The following is a 19,690-nucleotide window of genomic DNA, read 5'->3' as shown; positions in this document are numbered from 1 at the left end:
CGGATTTGCCATGCGCATATGCTCCAATCCGTGCATGGCATCCGTGTATAGGAGGGGCCAACTGTAATCTCCTAGACAAATGTTCTTGAATGTATTTTACATCCCTTTTTCCGACAGATCTTGTTTTCAGCAGATTTGTTTTTCTCTGGCCGGCAATAATTTATGTATCACTTCTATGGTAGCAAAATTGGTTTAGCCGCTAGCAAGATTAGAATCATTTTCTCGATGGAATGACGACTAGAACTTTCCTAGTTTATGTTTCTACTATTTTATCATTAATGACGTATTATTGGTTCCTCATTGCTTCTTTTATAATATTGGCAGGTGTTTTATCTGTGTTTTTGTGTGCTTGATCTTTTATACTGTTTTTTTTATTTATAATTGGATCTGTTTTATAGGTGATGGCTTTTAGCTTTTAACAATAACTTTACTTTACTTAACATTAAAAAAAATAGTGAGGATCGGCACTCATCTATGTAGATTTAGAAAAAGCCAATGCCCTTTCTGTGTGACCATGGGCATTGGAAGCACTCCAGAAGCTGCAGGGCTTTCAGTTATTTAGGGTGGACTGTTCAGAGTCTCTTGCGAGATGAGGGGTGATAGGGAAGAACGAACTTGGGCCAGGGTAGGCCTTCACCAGCTACCAAGACTATCCAAAGTTTAGATTCTGATTTACCATACTCTGGTTTAGTGACAAAGAGGGTGTACTGGGTCCTCTAGTAATAATTCAGTTTGCCAAATGATTACCAACATGCCAGAGTAAGAGAGTAATTTCTCTTTGCATTTTAAGAACTGGCAATGTTAATATTGAAAGCAGCTCATGTTCCGACTGGTGTGGTAGTGGTGCAGACCACAGAGACATGCACACAGGCATGCAATATCTACAGCCCTAATAAAAATAAAAAATAAAATAATAATAATTAATATATAAATAATACACTCACATTTGCGGGGGTTGGTGGTGGTAAGAACTTTATATAAAAACATTTAATTTAAGCTTTACTTCAGGTCTCTTTCACATAGACCGTTATAGCACTTTAATACCATTTGGACTGCTATGGCTCCATCCTGTAGCATCCTGGGATATTTAGTATTCTCTGCTAGAGAGATAAGTGCCTCACCAACTACAAAATCACAGATGCCATAGGATGGAGCAGTGGCAGTTAAACTAGTATGTTGTTGCGGTTGCGTTGTTGTTGTTGTTAACTCTCCTCCAGTCAATCTCAACCTGTGACCTTGTGGATGAGACATCTCCCAAGACCCCCTGTCTTCTACCACTCGGCTTTTCCTTCTACAGCACCCCATCTCAAATGAATTGGTTTCTTCTTTCTTAATTGCCAGAAAGTGCTATAATTGTGTAGTGCAAAAAGAAACCAACATCTGGATATGGCGGATTTTTTTGCTGTGCCAGCTCTAGGAAGAATGCTTTCCGGCAGGCCTTTCCAGACTAACCATCCCAGCCCAGGTCCCTGATCCCTCATTCCTCCCGTAGCCCCATCTCATGATGGTCGGGATCAATAGAGGATACAGGTTTTAATGCTGTTTTATGCTGAGTTGTGTTTTTAATATGTTATACTGTTTAATTTGCCTTAAGGGGGGGGAGGGATAAAGTGTTTTTTTATGTTATATTTTTATTTTACTGTTGTCAACCGCCCGGATTGGTTTGCCATAGGGCGGTATAAAATAAATATTATTATATTATTTATTATTATTATTTATTATTATTATTATTATTCTTATATGGTTTTTTGTTCTCCTACACACACACATGCACGCATACACGCAAACACAATGGTGCTGCCTTGCATTGCTTGTCACGTGGTATATGTGTCTTGATAATCCAGCACTGACAGTTGTGTTTTCCTATCAATGTCAGCATTTGACTTGTGCTAACATTTAATGGTTGTTAAGTGCAGGCAGGAGGATGGTCTCTGAGCAATGCACTAATGCAAAAAAAAAAAAAGTGAGTGGGAGAACTCCAGAAGCTCTTGGCAGGCAAATCAAAACATGTGATGTCAAACCCTTGGTCTGTGGGCTGAAATAGTATGCTCTGCTCTCTGGTTTCTCCACCCACCCACCCAAATTTCTTACATGTACTTTTCAGATGTATTGATGACTTGGGTTTTATCTAGCTGTAAAAAGCAAACAGTGATTGGCAAGGCTTTAGAAGCATGAATTGAATGCGCCTAAATCTCTTTTCTTGTGGTTGTATTTTAGACTTTTATGCATGTTTACTCACAAAACACACAGGGCTGGATCTAGAGTTGACTGTTTTCAATACTTAAAAATCCCATACAGTAAGCCCTTCATATCCTGAGATTTTTTTATCCACAGATTCTAGCATCCACGGCTTGAAAATATTCAAAACAATATATATTCCAAAAAGCAAACCTTCAATTTTGCCATTTTATATAAGGGACACTATTTTATTCTGCCATTGTATTTAATAGACTTGAGTATCCACAGATTTTGGTATCCATGAGGGGTCCTGGAACCAAACCACAGTGGATACCAAGGGCCCACCATAACTTCAGTGGGTCTTTTCAATGCATGATCTAATCTAGAACCAGCCCACTCTGTTTAATGCAACTTATTCCTGGGTAAGCATACCTAGGATCACCATTTCAACAGTATAAATTAAATGCCTTGTTTTATACAAGGAAAATTGAGAATATTATTGAGAATACTAAAGAGGAATGGGCATGTCAACTGTTCTGTCTTAAAGCTACCCAAGCTGATATACTGTATCTCAGGTTTTCCCATCAACAAGCAGGAGAGGGGATGAAAGTTGAAAAACAGAATGACAATTTTTACAGCCAACCAAACAAAATATTGCTTCAATTGAATAAATCTCATATTGTCAAAATATTAGTGACTAGAGGCATTCTGTTTGGAGTATTTTGCACAGGACATGTTAGTGTTAAGTATGCATGAATTATTATTCTTTAGTGTTGTTGAGTGTCTTACATAGAAAATATTCATACTATGCATTTTGAATTAGTTAAACCTTGTAAAGAATGAAACAAGAACTGTAGGTTATGATGTGGGGAAATGGAAGCATATTTCACAGCAGTTTTCTTTAGCATTTTCTGTTGTTGCTTTTGTCCTCAATGGGGGGGGGGGGATGGAGAAGAGATACCGTATATACTCAACATAAATTGACATCATGTATAAATCAAGGACAGGTTTGGGGGCCAAAATAATGGATTTTGATATCACCCATGGATAAGTAGAGGGTAAAACTTAAGGGCATGTAACAAAGGATGTAAAGGATGGGGGCAAAGGAAAACAATATCAAAGAACTTAGAGAATTTCAGCAGGCATGATTGTTTGTGCTTACCTTAAAGGCTGGATGAATGAGATAGTAGAGGGAAGTCAGTGCTTCCAAGATAGATTACACCTCTGTCTTTCACCAGGGGATGGTTCTTTTTTTATGAGAGTTAAGGTACAATATTTACATTGACCCATGGATAAGTCGACAGGTTTTGGGGGACAATTTTTGTTTAAAATTTCTAAACTTATACATGGGTATATACAGTAAAATAATTTCCTTAGCCATGGAAGGAAAGGTGTCCCTCAAGAACATTTTCTCTGTTGTCTTTACATCTCAAATATGTCTGTGTGAAGCCAAGGGTTGTGGCATGCTAAGCTTCTTGCATCGTTGTGTGCCAAAAGTCAGTAATTTCTGACTTAATGACAACCCTAAGGTGAAGCCATCATGGGGTTTTCTTGGGAAGATTTGTTTAGAAGAGGTTTGCCTTTGCCTTCCTGTGAGACTGAGAGAGTGTGACTTGCCCAAGATCACCCAGTGAGTTTCCATGGGACCTCTGGGACACTGGTCTCCAGAGTTGTAGTCCAGTGCTCAAACCACTACACCATAACTATTCTGGTGTAAACAGTGGCAGTAGAAGCAAAAAGACCTTGGGCACAGGAAGCAAGACACTGGTGATACAAGCTACTTGAAGCTGGTCATTTTGTCTCCTTTCCCTCATTACTACTATGTGACTCTGAGAAAATCAATGACTTCTTCAGTGTACCAACATGATTAGAACCACAGGATCCTCCTCTCAAAAAGAATATGTAAAAACATCATTTACGAACAGCAGAGAGCTGCTAAATTGTTGTGAACTGGGTGTTTAATTTTGTTGGTGCTGGTGCTAGTGCTGGTGGCGGTGCTGCTGCTGGTTTTGGTGTATGCCTTCAAGTCATTTTTGGCTTCCAGTTCCACACTACCATGGGGTTTTCTGAGGCACATGGTGGCTTGCCCAAGGTCACCATGTGGAGTTCCATAGCTAATCTGGGATTCGAACCTGATCTCCAGAGTCATAGTCCAGTGCTCAAACCACTATTCCAATTGGCATAAACTATAGCAATGCAGCCAAATTCTGCCATGACCACTATAATGCTCTCCTAAAACTGACCATGCTTTCTCCCCAAGATTACAGTATCATTTCATTTATTTTCAGTGGTGACTGGCACAGCTTTGCTTTGGTCTCTCTCATTTCAGTAAATATAAATGCCATAAAGATGCTGGAGAAGACAGGTAGAGGTGGTGCTTCTTCCACCCAGAATAGCGCAGTGACCTACTGTGTTACATGGTTGGGTTTGCAAGGACTTGAGAAGAGACCACCAGAGCAGCAATATCTGATGTTGCTGCTGTACTTGAATAAGACACAATGTTATGCTACATCTGGGACTTTTTAGTGTTCTACCTGGGCCTAAATACCCTGAAGGCATCATATCCCTTCTGAGTTTGGAAGCTAAGCAGGGTCAACCCTGGTTAGTGCTTGGATGGAAGACTGCCAATGAATACCAAGTGCTGTAGGCTATATATCAAAGTAAGAACTGACAAAACCACCTCTGAGTATTCCTTACCTAAGAAAACCCTATGAAATTCATGGATTCGCCATAGGTTGACAGGCCACTTGAAGGCACATACACACAGATGCATATACCTGGGCTTATCAGGTCATCAGACTTGCTCATAGCTAAGAATGGGCAAGTGTTAGCCAGGGCACAGATTATTGCAGTTACTTGTTTTAAAACACAAGCTGTCAGGTTTCTGGAGATATTTTCAAATTTTTAAGACAGTGTCAGTAAAATATTCCATTTTCTGTCCCTCCAAAAATGACAGTAGTGGGTTTCATTGGCTGCTTTTCTTTCCCATGACCATTATTCACATTTCCTTTCCCATTTATCCTTGACTATAAGTCAGAAGGTAAGATGAAAACTTATAAACCTAAGGTATGTATAAAAAGGACATTTAAATTAGTGCAATCAGGTATTTTTCCTCTTTTTGCATTATTTATTTAAACAATTATAACCTGTCATTCTCTGCAAAATTAATCCAAGATGTTACAGATAAATATATAACCACCCCAATTATAATTTGAGTTTCATAGATCAAAATTGGCTTTCCTTTGCTGCAAAATTGTTTTCAGAAGCTGAGTCCAATTTGTCCTTTCTTCCGCTATCCCCCAAGAAAGAATGCTTTATAACTGACTAGTGACTCTCAAACAGAGCTTGGTATATTTGGTACCAGTCATGTTGTCTTGGGGATTCTGGGAATTATTGTCCAAATAAACTAAATTTGCCAAGCTCTGTATCAGATCATCTGCTTTTGCAGAGGAGAATATGGTTCTGTGGGTTGGGGAATTCTGTTTACCATCAGGAGGAAGAAAAATAACCTCTTACTGTCTGCCTCACATGCAGACCAAAGGACAAAAATGTTATGCACTCAGCTCAGCACTATTCACCCTCCTAGTACCTATTAAAAGGTCTCTTTCATCCTTTCATTATACTATTCTCAGTATATTTCATTCCAGTGGGCACAGCTGTTTTGCTTAGTCAGCAGCAGCCTTGAAAATGGAAATTGTTGCTCTGCCCAAGGATTATTGCTTATTAATCATTGCGAGATCCTGACTATGATCTCAGTGTAGGAGTGTCTAGGAGATTGTGTGCTTTGTAGTTGTGAAGAAAGACACACATCCTCAACACCATTCTGTCTTCCCATATTTCCTATTATACTCCCATTTCAGCAAAGAAGAAATAATAAAATAAAACCAGATGATTTGAAAAAAGCAAAAATCTGGAGGGAAAAAAACCCAATAGTACTGTTAATGTTTTCTTGAGCAGACAGAGAAAAAAAGTGGAGAAATGACAGGAGAGATCAGCATCGTGGGATAAGATCAAAAATGAAAAGATGCCTTTGAAAACAAATTTTCCTTTACATTGTGCATGCCATTTGCATTGTAAAGAGGAAATAAGGAACCATTTTCGTCTTCTTGTATTGACATTTTGTGAAACCAAATGCCCCAGATATACCCCTAAACAAATAGAAATGAAAGTGGATGTTATGAAGGAGCTGATGGTGTTATTCAGGCTGTTTGAAAAGCCAGATTTGTAGACTGATTTCCGAACACTAGCTTGTGTTGAATATTGTGGGAAGGCTTTGCCCCCTTTCCTCTTTTATCTTTATCAGTTTTTTCCCCTTGAGAAGGAAATCTGACACTTTTGTGAAATGTATTTTGTGGGGCTGTGTGCAGTGGGAAGAACTGAAAGGGACATTTTTGTCAATAAAATGGGACAAATGCAGTTTCTTACATTTTTCTGCAACTTAAAACTATGGCTTGATACTTGGGTACCTGTGGGATAGTCTTTTCTTGCATCAAGGTACAGAAACTTTGTCTCTCTATATATATTTTTTTACTATAACTCCCATAAACCATTACCATCAGCAATACTGGCTGCAGCTTCTGAGAACAGATATGTAAAATATATGAGGGCCAAAGTTCCCTCACCCTATTCCTGCATTAAAGTGCCCAGATGCTGAGGTGGGCATTGGATGCCTCCTCTTGGGCACACCACTAGCTGAAATAAGATGGTTGGTGAGTGGCAAGATGGCTGTTACAGTTGTGGCACTACATAAATGGAGCTCTTTCAATACTGAATGCAGCTGTTAAGCAGATAACCCCCTTCCTAGGGATCTTCTTGGGGTCTTGGAAGCTGACATCTTCATTGTGATCTGACTAGAGGCACTTAACCAGACATTTGCAGGTTACTCCCACCCATCACTTTCCACCAGCCACTATATGGCCACAGAGAGGGACACACGATGAGTCTTGGGTGGAGATATTTTGTAGTTTGCCATGTCAGAACTTAGTGATATGTCTCCTAATACAAGATCTCATCCAGTAAAAAAACAAAATAGGGAACAGTGTATTTTACAGTAAAAGCACTTTGCTACACAAATACATTTTTCATTAAAAGTCTCAAAATGTGAAAAATCATTTTAAAAGTTTTATTTTAAAAACGAGCTCATAATTTTGTTAATCAAAAGGAGAAAAAGTTTTGAAATTATTTATTTTTGCAAGCTATAATAAAGTAAACTAAGAGTTATATTCCTGCTCTGAACTCTTTTCTAGAAACGTCAGAATGTTCTTCCCTGGGCAATGGAATAGCGATCCGTGTTTTGATTTCAAATACCCAAACCTTACATTAGAGGCTCTACAGCAGGGGTAGGCAACCTTTTTGAGCCGGGGGCCACTCAGACAACTGGGGGGCCGAAGCTAAAAAATAAATAATTAAATAAGTTTTTAAAAAATTAAATAAATAAATAAACCGGGACAAATGTAGGACAAAATTCTCAAATGCTAGACACTTTTTTTAAAAAAGTGGAGGACACGTGAAAAAATTTGCTGATTTTTTAAAAAATGTTAATATAAATGCATGTTTCTGAGGCTTCTATAGACAATTGCCCCTGCGCGCGAGAGGCCAAAGGCCCCGGCGGCAATCAGCAGCAGGACCGGGCTGGGGCCGGTCCCAAGGCCTTGCCAGGCCGCATCCGGCCCACGGGCCGCAGGTTGCCTACCCCTGCTCTACAGACTGGCACTTTGTGGTTGCCTGTAAGCGGAGCAATGGTGCAGCGTCTCCACACTGGATGCCATGGCTCCACCCCCTTTGTGCCATGATGCCACGTGTCCTTCTAGATGGCACGTGGCATCATGGCGCTGGCACTGCATCTAGATGATGCAGCACTGAAAGGGCATCCAAAAGCTTCACCACCGTGGCTATGACGCCCTTTCCGGAGCGTAAGAACTCCTCGCCATTTATGGGTTCTTTTTGCACTGGGTTGGGGGTGTGGCATGCAGTTGCCATGTCCCCAACCCAGCGCTTCTAGGGGCAGCGTACAGCCATCCCTTATGGGCTGTCTGTACAGCTCCTTAGAAAAAGAATTACATTGCATTTGATTGCTTTTGGACAAATAAATGAGGTAAAGATTGCTTCTAAGTAAGACCAGGCTCATTTCTTTGTAGTTTAATTAGGATAAGTAAAATTAATACAAGAAAAAATTAATCTGATGAAGGATTAAGATTCCAGGAGATCGGTTTCTAAATCCTTTTTGGCCATGGAAACACACTGGGTGGCATTGATCAAGTCACACTCTCTCAGCCTCAGAAGAAGGCAAGAGCAAAGCCTTTCTGAACAAATCCTGCCAATAAAACTCCATGATAAGTATTCCTTAGGGTTGCCATATGTCAGAAATGACTTGAAGGCACACAGCAATAACAAAATTTCATATTGCTCACTGGAAGATGAAGAATGCCTCTCCTCTTTCCTCGCAGGGAAGAAGAATCTAGAATATGTTTAGGGATAACCTAAATAATTACTGTGTGTGAGAAGTAGGGGTTAGGTGAGGAGGAGGAAGTCGTGGAGAAAGAGGAATATGAGGGGTTTATATCTTTTCCTCTGATAATCTGCAGTTCCCAGAAGAAAGTGGCCGAGATCCAGTGCTATCTATATTAGGAAGAAGCAAGAAGGAGGGAATACAGGGTCCTTTGGGATACAGAGCACTGAACTTGCAGTCTGGTGTTCCTGTTGGGGCACAGAGAAAAGTGATTCTAGACAGGTCTATGCTATTACCTCATTGCTGCCAAATATTGAGCACTTATCTATCCAGATAATCTGAAATATCACTGACAGTGTTTTCACCAGCTCCACAGTTTACAGAGTGATTTAGAGTACAAAACATATTCATCATCTCCAAGAACAGGAGCCTTAAAGCTCTGAGTGCTGAAAGGTGTGTGCCTGGGAGGAGCTCTTACAGATTCTGAAGGCAGCCTCTCCATTTGCAGAACTGCTGAGACAAAACAGACAAGATGAGACATGGGTTTCAATATACACTGCAACTCAGCTGTGACATAAAAAGCAGCCATTCCATAAAAGACCAGGCAGCATTGTTATGATCACAATACAGTAAAATTATATTGTACGCATTGACTTCTTTGTAATTAGATTATTTTAGGGTATGGGCAGACAAGATATGTTTTTCACTGATTGAATTTATTGAAGAAAATTCCTGTCAGAAAGTGAATAGGATGAACAGTCTGAGGTTTATTTCTAGGTGTAGACCAAGTGTGGGGTTCTCCTAGTGGCTGAAAGGCTGCATTGGCCACCTGCAAGATCTTGAATGGCTGAACATGCACATACATAACGCCAGGCCTCCTTTAGAAAAAAACAACAATACTGAAACATTTTAAACTTTTTTTTAAAAAAAAATATTGATATCCAATTTATTTTCTGGTTTAAAAATAGCATTTTGGCCCCCAAACAGCCCTGTGTGCATTCAAAATGTGTAAAGGCCCACCCCAAATTACCTACAGAATGTGGAGCGAGAATATGTTTTGCTTTTTAAAAAATTAATAGATTTTTAAAAATAGAGGGGACCATTGAAAAAGTGGACTGTACTTTGCCCACCTATGTGGTAAAGCTGTGGCTGCTGATTTTCCCTTGATAAAGAGTGGATTAGTAATCCTTCAGGAATGGATTAGCAACCCTTTAACGATTGCTGCACATTCTCTCACTCACACCCTAGTAACTCTGTGATGTTATTTATTTATTTATTTATTTCCCGCCTTTCTCCCAAAATAGAATCCAAGGTGGCATACAACATTTTAAAAGCACAATACAATTTAAAAACTGTTCATACAGATGTATGTATGTATGTAAAACTGTTCCTTTCTTCTTTTTTTTTTCCTCCCAGGGGAACACTTGAGGATTTGCCCACAGGGTTATACTTGCTGTACCAGTGAAATGGAAGAGAACTTTGCCAACAAGAGCAGAAGTGAATTTGAAGGCATGTTGAAAGAGGTCATGCGCTCAGTGCAAGTAATCTTGACAGCCCAGTACAAGAACTTTGATGGTAAGCATTGCAAACTACATACAGCCTGGCCTAGTCCTGGAAACTAGGCACCATCACCTGTGCTTTTGCACTTAACTATTTATCCACATTTACTTGCGATGTTAACTAGGAGTTAACTACCCAAAAACTGGGCAGCAGTGGAATTTGGAAGAAAAATCCAGTTTCTGTACCATGTAGTTTATTGTTTATTTATTTTTTTTTAAGTGAATACATTTTTACTCACTCTTCTGTATGGCTGGTTTTGTTATTAATCTTCTTCCCTAAGGACTCTATACAAACATATACAGCAGATCTTAAGACCTATAGAAAAGTCTTGGTTTGTTGTCAAAACTCTATGTGGAAGCTGAAGTAAAAAGAATTCAGCGAACAGACAGTAAAGCAAAAATTGGAAAGTGTCAAGCTGTGTGTCATGGCTCTAAAGAAATAAATCCGGTTTCCAGAAACCAGGGAAACCTATGCAGTCTTTCTGTTACTGAATAGATCAGAACAGGAAAATTATGGCATTATGGCATGGGGCGCCTGGCTGAGGTGGGAATCGGGGGCACTGCGCTCCAGTGGTTCCGTTCCTACCTCTCTGGGAGGTCCCAGATGGTGCAGCTGGGGGACGTGTGCTCCAGCGAGCGGGCCCTTAAAACCGGGGTCCCTCAAGGAGCCATTCTGTCTCCCATGCTATTTAACATTTACATGAAACCGCTGGGAGAGATCATCCGGAGACATGGGGCGCGGGGTTATCAGTACGCTGATGACACCCAAATTATTTTCTCTATGTCTCCGACTGATGCAGTGACTGGGGATGGCGTCTCTCCTCTCGTGGCCTGTCTGGAGTCAGTAATGGGCTGGATGAGGGAAAACCGACTCAAACTTAATCCAGAGAAAACGGAGGTACTAGTGATAGGTTCCTCTGGTCCAGGAATGTCGGTGGTTCCACCTGTCCTGAATGGGGTCACGCTCCCCGTGAAGGACTCCGTGCGCAGTCTGGGGGTGCTTCTTGACTCGTCCCTTCACCTGACTGCTCAGGTGAATGCGACGGTCAAGAGTACCTGTTATCAGCTTCGGCTGATTCGCCAGCTGCGCCCATACCTGGCCCAGAGGGACCTTGAAACTTGTACACGCTCTGGTAACTTCGAGACTGGATTTCTGTAATGTACTCTACATGGGGCAACCCTTATACCAAACTCGGAAGCTACAAATGGTGCAGAACATGGCAGCTCGGCTGGTCACTGGCGCTCCCAGGGCCAGCCACATAACACCTGTGCTTAAAGATCTCCATTGGCTGCCCATCCGCTTCCGAGCTCAATATAAGGCGTTGGTTATTACCTATAAAGCCCTAAATGGCTTGGGCCCAGGATTCCTGAAGGACCGCCTCTCCCCGTACATTCCGCCTCGCACCCTCAGAACATCTGGGCAGCAACTCCTGAAGGTGCCTGGGGCTAAGTTGGCTGTCACAGCCAGAAGATCCTTTTCCACAGCTGCCCCAGCCCTTTGGAATACGCTGCCCACGGAGCTCCGCTCATCTACCACCCTGGCCCAATTTAGGAAGGGTCTCAAAACCTTCCTATTTAATCAGGCATTCCCCGACTAAATATCCTGTGGGCCTCCCTCCTCTCTCGTGGCCGTGAGGTTGGGCTAAGGGGTTTTTTATTGTTTTTATGGATTGCTGTTTGTGTTATATGTGTTTTTAACTTGTATGCTGTTTGCACTTTGGTGCATTTTGTTAGCCGCCCTGATCTTTTGGAAGGGCGGGGTACAAATAAAAATTTTATTTATTTATTTATTATTTAGATGTTCTAGAGCAGTGATTCCCAAATTCTGGTCCTCCAGAGCCCTGGAGCCCTGATGGTGCAGTGGTTAAATCCCTGTACTGCAGCCACTCACTCACAAACCATAAGGTTGCGAGTTCAATAACAGTGAAGGGCTCAAGCTTGACTCAGGCTTGCATCCTTCCGAGGAGGTTGCTAAAATGAGTACCCAGATTGTTCATGGCAATTAGATTACACTTTGTAAACCACTTAGAGAGTGCTTAAGTGCACTGATAAGTGGTATAGAAATGTACTTGCTATTGCTATTGCTATTGAACTTCAGTTCCCACAAGCGTCAACCATCTTGACCAATGGTCAGGGAGTCTGGGAGCTGAAGTCCAAAACACCTGGAAGACAGGAGTTTGGGAATCACTGTTCTAGAGCTACACATGCATCAAAATACCTTTGGACAAAAACAGGGGAAAGTGTAGCATCTACAGATTCTATGCCAGCAGGAATCAAGGCTATTCCTGTTTGCTTGGACCAGCTTTAATTAATCACCTATACATGAACACACAGTCTATTCGATCTGGACATCTCAAAATGGGAAGGGACTGGATATCACATGGATTGTGAGTGTGCATATGCCCACACAATTTAGATGGTGTATCCAGCACAAAGTGTACACACATAAGTACATAAATCAAAAGTGGGGTGTGCAGACATCTTTTGCATTCCATGCCTCCCATGCTCCAAACACACAAAAAACAATTTTTCTGGAGAAACTGAGCAAGGTGTTTGTTTGTTTGCTTATTTGTTTGCTTCTCAAGGCTTCCATAAGTGGCCACAACTACTACCCCTCCTGTGACGAACTGACTTACAAACCAGCCAATCAGAAGCCAGAGATCCACTAGCCAATCAGGTGCTGGCTGAGGAGTTTAAAGATTCTGCTTGGCAGTGGGGTTAGGTCAGTTAGGGTTTGGAATCTTGAGGGACGAAGCTGGAGTTCAGTGGGGGAGATAGTGAGTGTTAGGTCCAGAGAGGGACAGTATTAGTTCTAGAGAGTCTAGAGAGGAGAGACTCAATGTAGCCAGACTCAGGAAGAGGGGTTTGGGTTTCCTAATTTTTGGGCTGATAGTATAGCCTGTGTGGCTGAGTTATTATTAGAAAGTTAAAACCAGACTTATATATATGTAACAAAAGAAGGCATAGCAACAACTTCATGTCAAAGTTACCTTTGCCTATTCTGTGTTAAAATAAACTGTTATTCTTGTTTAACTATTCACTTGGCCTGTGATTTAACATCCATCCACGCTACTGACCTTTAAAAACCCACAGGTATGTTGGGTCACAAAGAAGGAAAGAATTGTGAGGTGGTGGGGACATGTTACACCTCCCCAATACTTTTAACCTCTATACCAAGGAAAAAGAAAGGAAAGTGGGAATAGATGACTTTGGCATTTTATGTACATATTTTGCCAATTCTGGGAGTGGTATGGTGCATGCTAGGGGATAAGATTTGGACCACAGCCCACCAAAGCTGCTCACTCCTGATCTAAAAAGTATTTCAATCTAGAGTAATGGAAAATTCATATTTCACTGGGAAAGAAATAGTCTTCAGCTGATGCCATTACTAGTTAATTCAATGTTTTGGACCTGTGAACTTATGTTTGCCTGTATTTACAAATGTAGGACGCTGAGATAAATCTACCCTCTTGACTTGGGTGTACTTAAAAGTAGAATGTTCTATATAATACACAACATACCAGACAAATTGTCTGATACTTAGTTTTTTGGGGGTTTTTTCCAAAACAAGTCTAGGGTTTATCTTAAAATTACTGATTGGAATTGCATATTTCTTTTATATTTGTTTTCCCAATGGTTTGAGAAATATCATATACAGAACCTATTTCTTATAACATTTTAATTAAGTCATGAAGTAATGTGTGCCTTCAGTAGAACAAGCAAAATATTATTTTATCAAACTATTATGTATAAATCATTGTTCCTTTGCAGCAGCTGTAACCTCAGCTGTTGCCCTGGGCTCAGTGAAGATGTTCCCTATTCCCATCATGGTTCTTTCTACTTGCTTAGCTATTGTCACAATCAGTGTTTTCTATATGATGTAAGCAAGCTGATTTCTGAGAGATCTATTGGACTTATGCCATATTTTCCTTCTTTGCAGCCTTGCTAGATATTTCAGATAGAGACAAGCTGAAACTAGCAGAGGAATGTTGGAGCTGGGCTGCGCAACACTAGGGCATGAAGGCAAATGTGTGCACAGTATGTGAGATTGCTTATTGTTTAATGCCAAAGTACACATTTTAGACTCTATGACATAGTAGAGTCGCCTCATAGAGCTGGAATCAGGGTATAAATAAGCTCAATAAATAAGCAAATAATAGTACACACCCAGAGTGCAGCATCTGCAATACACAGTCTGAGATGTTCACAGAATCCCTTGTTCTTGGAGAATTTAACCTAAGCTTTCTTGTTCTGATGTACCTTCAGGTCTACTCCAATGTATGATGACTCTATCCTAAGATTTTCTTGGCAAGGTTTATTCAGAGGAGAATTACCTTTGTCTTCTTTTAAGGCTGAGTGACTATGACTTACCCAAGGTCATCCAGTAGGTTTCCATGGCTAAGCAGAGATTTGAACTCCCTCCTGGAATTCTAACTCAGCAGTCAGACCACTAACACTATTGGCTCATCCAGTGTTTGACATAAAACATCTGATGGCTTCCCTTCAGTGGTGTAGCAGATCTGCTCTTTTTGACTGAACTTTAAAGAATCAACCCCTATTGTTCAACCCTATTTTCAGAATAGGTTCAGTACCTTAGATATCTCCTTTAAAGTTCAGACAACCCCTGATGTTCATTACCCAACTGCCATGGAAGCCACATAAGCATGTCTGGGTCAAGTCATCATCAAAATGGCATCTCCCCCATTCCATGTACAGAATACATCCAGGTAGACAGTTGATTCTTACTTGCAGTGGGCAAGTTGATTCTTTCCTAGAAGGACAGCAGTACAACTGGCTGGTTTAGGAGGTGGAGAGGCCAAGTTGTGTGGCACAAAGAAGTTCAATACTAACTACCCTACAGCATCTTGCCATTCCACTTGGCAGCAACTCACTTCCTGTCTGAATAGATGCTGCAATATAGTGGTGGCACCAGTTTTTGTCATATGAGCAGAGCAACGAATGCATCATACCTGGGTTGTCACCCTATTGGCTTGTTCAGTCAGGGGCCTTTCCAGATGGTGCTGATTGTAATGTATTCAGAGAAGGCTACTAGACAATACAGCCAATCCAGGCCAGCAACAGACAATCCCGACTTTCAGAACAGGGTTAATCTGAATGCATGAGGAAAGGGAGAAGGCTATCTTCACCCCTGTCATCACTCTTCATGTGTGGAGAACAATAGTTTGAAGAAGAGATCCCCTGCTACAACTGGCATTTCTCCACATGGTTTGGAACTTTGGAAAATCAGGACTTCCAAATGGATGGAGAAACCACAGGTATAAAAGATCCTGTTCCTTGAACTCAAGAATAAGGAATGTTATCACTGTGTACTGCTGGGGCTCAAGAGAATGGGAATGGCAGAAAGATTAGGGTAACAGCCATCATCCAGCATTTTCAGAAAAATTAGGTGGATGAAAGATGCTAAGGGCAGCAGTGACAGACTCACAGCTGTTCTTCCATACAGACTGTCCTGCCTCCCCCACCCCCAACAAATTTCCCTGATAACCCCGGTGTTGACATAAGCTGGAACTGTTAGTCCAGATAGTTTATGCACATTTACTTGGGTGTAGGGTGGAAGGAGAATCTTGTCCTTTTTCTCAAGCAGTAAAATAATAATAGTAGTAGTAGTAGTAGTAGTAGTAATAATAATAATAATAATAATAATAATAATAATAATAATTTATTTGTATTCCGCCTCTCCCTGTATTGGATCGAGGCAGATAACAACAAACAAAAACAATAAAATCAAACATGACTATCAATAGATAAAAGCATAACAGGATATAATAGATCCTAGATTATCACATGGGGATAAGAAACAGGAAAGAAACGTAATGCTCCTCTCATTATCATGCAATTGTGCAAAGATTATCACACAACGTCATGCTCATCCCGTACTTACCCATTAATAGCTTGTAATCATCCTGTCATCATCCTGTAATAAGCTATTCACGGGAGTTTACCATTAATAAGATATTACAGGAAGATACAGGCTATTAACGGAATAAGTACAGGATGAGTGCGATGTCATGTGATAATCTTCGCACAATTGTGCGATAATGATGGGAGCATCCCATTTCTCATCCCCATGTGATAATCTCCTATAATATATAAGTGATTCATTATAAAAAGTTGTTTGTATCATTCTAGAGTAGTGGTTCTCAATCTTCCTAATGTCGCGATCCTTTAATACAGTTCCTCATGTTGTGGTGACCCCCACCCATAAAATCAGTTCCTGAGACCATCGGAAATATGTGTTTTCTGATGGTCTTAGGCGACCCCTGTGAAAGGGTTGCTTGACCCCCAAAGGGGCCGCGACCCACAGTTTGAAAACCACTGTTCTAAAGTTTTACATAGTGAATATTACATCTTACTAGTGATACACAGTTAGTGTGTGGTTTTGGGACTATAAGAATAAAAATAAAGAGAATAAGAGTAAAAACGTACATAAACATCTTTTCACAATCCATAGACAAATCAAGCTGGATGGAATCCATTGGCTCACTGAACTGAATAGTCATCTCTGATATTTTTACTCGAGATAGATAGTAGTGGGCTGGAAAACTGAATACACAAAGATGAAGCTAACAACATTTTCCCCCTGGCATGCTTAGAAGAGATCATATATTCCTGTGGGTTAAATTCAAAACAGCTTTGGTTAAACTGGAATCTCAAATTTGCAACAGTTAATTTGTATGGCTTTCCTCTACATAAAAGTGTCATTGTTCAAATAAATAATATACAGGTATTGCTTGTGCAAAGCACACCAGGATATTCACTTCTCTGGCTGCTCTAATAAGCGCCTACCTCCAAGAAAACTATTGTGATAAACATAGTTTAAAAGATAGAAAATGGTTCTTGATGAAATAACATCATGAATAAAACCGAAGTGGTTGCTATACAAGGTCTCTGAACCATTAGCTCTTGGTTAAATTTTATAGCAATAACTGAGAATCTTAAACAGTTCATCCACAATTTCTACTATAGTTTAAGAACAGCTGACATCAGTTGACAAGGAAGTTAGAAAACAAAGCTTTCTTTAAAATCACACATAGACAGGAATCTTGCTGGTACACTAAACTACTAGCAGTTGCACTTATACAACAAGGTTCCACAGCAAGGGACAGACAAAATCTGTCTGTTAAAATCTGTCAAAAAGTCAGATTTTGCACAGACAAAATCTGCCAATTCTAAGCAACCTGTTTTCTGACACTTTTTCCCCTTCTACCACTACCATCATATCAAACTAGTTATATGGCTACATATATTACACCTACCGATTCCAGTCATAGTTTGTCTCTTTCACTATTGTTCATGTTATTCTGTTGTTAAATGGGTTTAGTTTGTATGAAACAAGGGAGAAGGAACGGTTACTGAAACTTGATTTAACTAGGGAGAAGTAACTGCTACCCTATTTATATATACAAAAGAGAGAGACACAGTGAGACCACATCTTATCTTGTTGATGGGACAAAAGCAGTGAATTAAGAGCCTAGGAAGGTGTTGACTTTCTGTCCAACCTCATATTCAGCTTTGAAAGGAGAAATTAGAATCAGACCCTTTTCAGAAGACAGTTGCTTGTGTAAAGAGACTTTAATTGAGCATAATGGATAAAATACTGTTTTGGTTTGCAGTTCCAGTCCCAATTCAACAATATTTACTCATTTGACAGAATTATAAATTGCCCCCTCCCACTGGGCACTTATACAAAACTCGAATAAAAGAGCAATAAAGCAGAATAAAATGAATAGTCATAGCAAAGAAATATAAACAAAAGTCTGAGTGTATACTGAAGCATGTTTGGTAACTGGAGTGTGATAGGAATCTTGTTGGTCAAAAAGCCTTCAGTTGCTGACATATTTCTGTATGAGCCCTCATTTTCCTCTGCAAACCCTATACTGAGCATTCTGCTTCATCTTGGTTATCTGTGTCTCTGTCTGGACCACATAGAGGCCTAAATACCCTCTGCGTTCAGCATTAGAACTGAGTCAAAATCTGTAAATGTCTGCCAGACCTGTATTCTGAGAGTTTTTCAGATATGTTTCTTTTTTTTTTTTCATCCCCTGGGATTATAGAAGGTCACTTTGAAGTCTTTGCTGCATATATTTCTCACCAGTTTTTCTTTTGAACGTCTTCATCTTCCCCACCCATTTAGTGTGCTCTGGAATGAACACTGGGTTGGAAAGATTATAAAGTATGCAAAATGAAGACCAAGGCCAAGTTGCCAGCGCTTGAAAAACTTAACGGGCCAGAGAGTTGTTGTTCTACTGCCGTCACTTACTGTGAGACCTCCCCCCAAGTCTGGAAAAGGAGGTTCTCCTGTTGGTGGTCCCCTCAGTTTTGCTGCCTACAAGTTGGGTAGACAGTTTCAAACAACCATTTATGGCTGCACTAAGTTTAACTGTTACATTAATTTAGTTAGTTTGTGAGGCAATTTTAGAGAATTTTTTTTTAAAAAAAGTTCCACTTCAAAGGGGGTGCTGAACTTTATCTCAACAGCTGCACAGTTTACAGTCTTGTAAATTAGGAAAAACATAATTATTTTGATATCAAAAAAAGCAACAAGTACTGCCTGTTTTCTCCTTATAGTTCTTTTTAAAATCAGCAGAAAGTGGCAGGTGTGCCCTCTGCTGGTTAGTGACCAAACATTACCACTTCATCTGTGCCATCTGTAATCAATAGCCACAGAATTCTTAATATCTTTCCAATGATATTTTACAGTGTATCTGATTGGAAGTAAACTATTTCATTGGGGTGCAAGTTCTAAAAAGTTTGGCCTAAAAATGTTGTTTCTCTTCAATGCGCAAGTATGACTAGGCACCTAGGTTTAGGCAGATTTTTTAGGTGTTCGCAAATGAATCATTTGGAATTGTTTGGTTTTACTCAGAAATTTGAACTCTGCTAATTAAGAAGCTGGGCCATACACAGAAGTGTAAAGAAATAAAAATAATTATGTGACAACACAAACAGCAATGCACTAATATCTCTAAGATAATGGCTCTTAATGCTTCAGATGTTTTAGATTTCATTCATGCGACTGAAATTAAGATTCTCTTTGATTTACAGTGTGATATCAAAGAGGTTCATAAAGATCAGAATTTATCCTACACACTATGGTAGCTTTCAGCTCCATCCAGAGTTATATAAATACACTTCCACTTCCACAGTGGGCCCTCTTGGAGCAAATTAGGGGGCACACAGAGGGTTGCAAGTACAGATGGAATCTGTTCTACCAGCAGCCTCCTTTCTGCTTGCAGACAGACACTGTGGGGTGCAACCCCAAACCAATGAATAAAACAAGAGTTTGTCAATAGGAAATGACAATGAGGAGCTATGCAATTGAGCAGAACAAGGCTGCTGGTATGACATTAATCAAAGCTCAGTTGTTAAGACCTAAAATCTCCCCCCTTCCTCTCTTTCCCTAATTTAATCTTGTTGAATTCTGCTCTTCCCAAACACTTGGGTACCATTTAGTTACACAGACTGAGAGACAGCTGACCTTTAG

General features: G+C 40.3%; 1 protein-coding gene across 1 annotated transcript in view; it reads left to right on the top strand.

Annotated features, from left to right (window-relative positions):
- The window catches only part of GPC1 (glypican 1), a 288,288-nt gene that overhangs the window by 146,985 nt on the left and 121,613 nt on the right, over nucleotides 1-19,690 (top strand). The window contains exon 2 of the mRNA XM_042460161.1: nucleotides 10,043-10,201. Coding sequence (XP_042316095.1) covers nucleotides 10,043-10,201 — 159 coding nt within the window. The remainder of the gene's footprint in view (nucleotides 1-10,042; nucleotides 10,202-19,690) is intronic.

This window comes from Sceloporus undulatus, chromosome 3 (assembly GCF_019175285.1).
Source record: "Sceloporus undulatus isolate JIND9_A2432 ecotype Alabama chromosome 3, SceUnd_v1.1, whole genome shotgun sequence".
Lineage (NCBI taxonomy): Eukaryota > Metazoa > Chordata > Lepidosauria > Squamata > Phrynosomatidae > Sceloporus > Sceloporus undulatus.
Note: the sequence above shows the minus strand (reverse complement) of the source record. Positions and strands in the feature narration are given on the sequence as shown.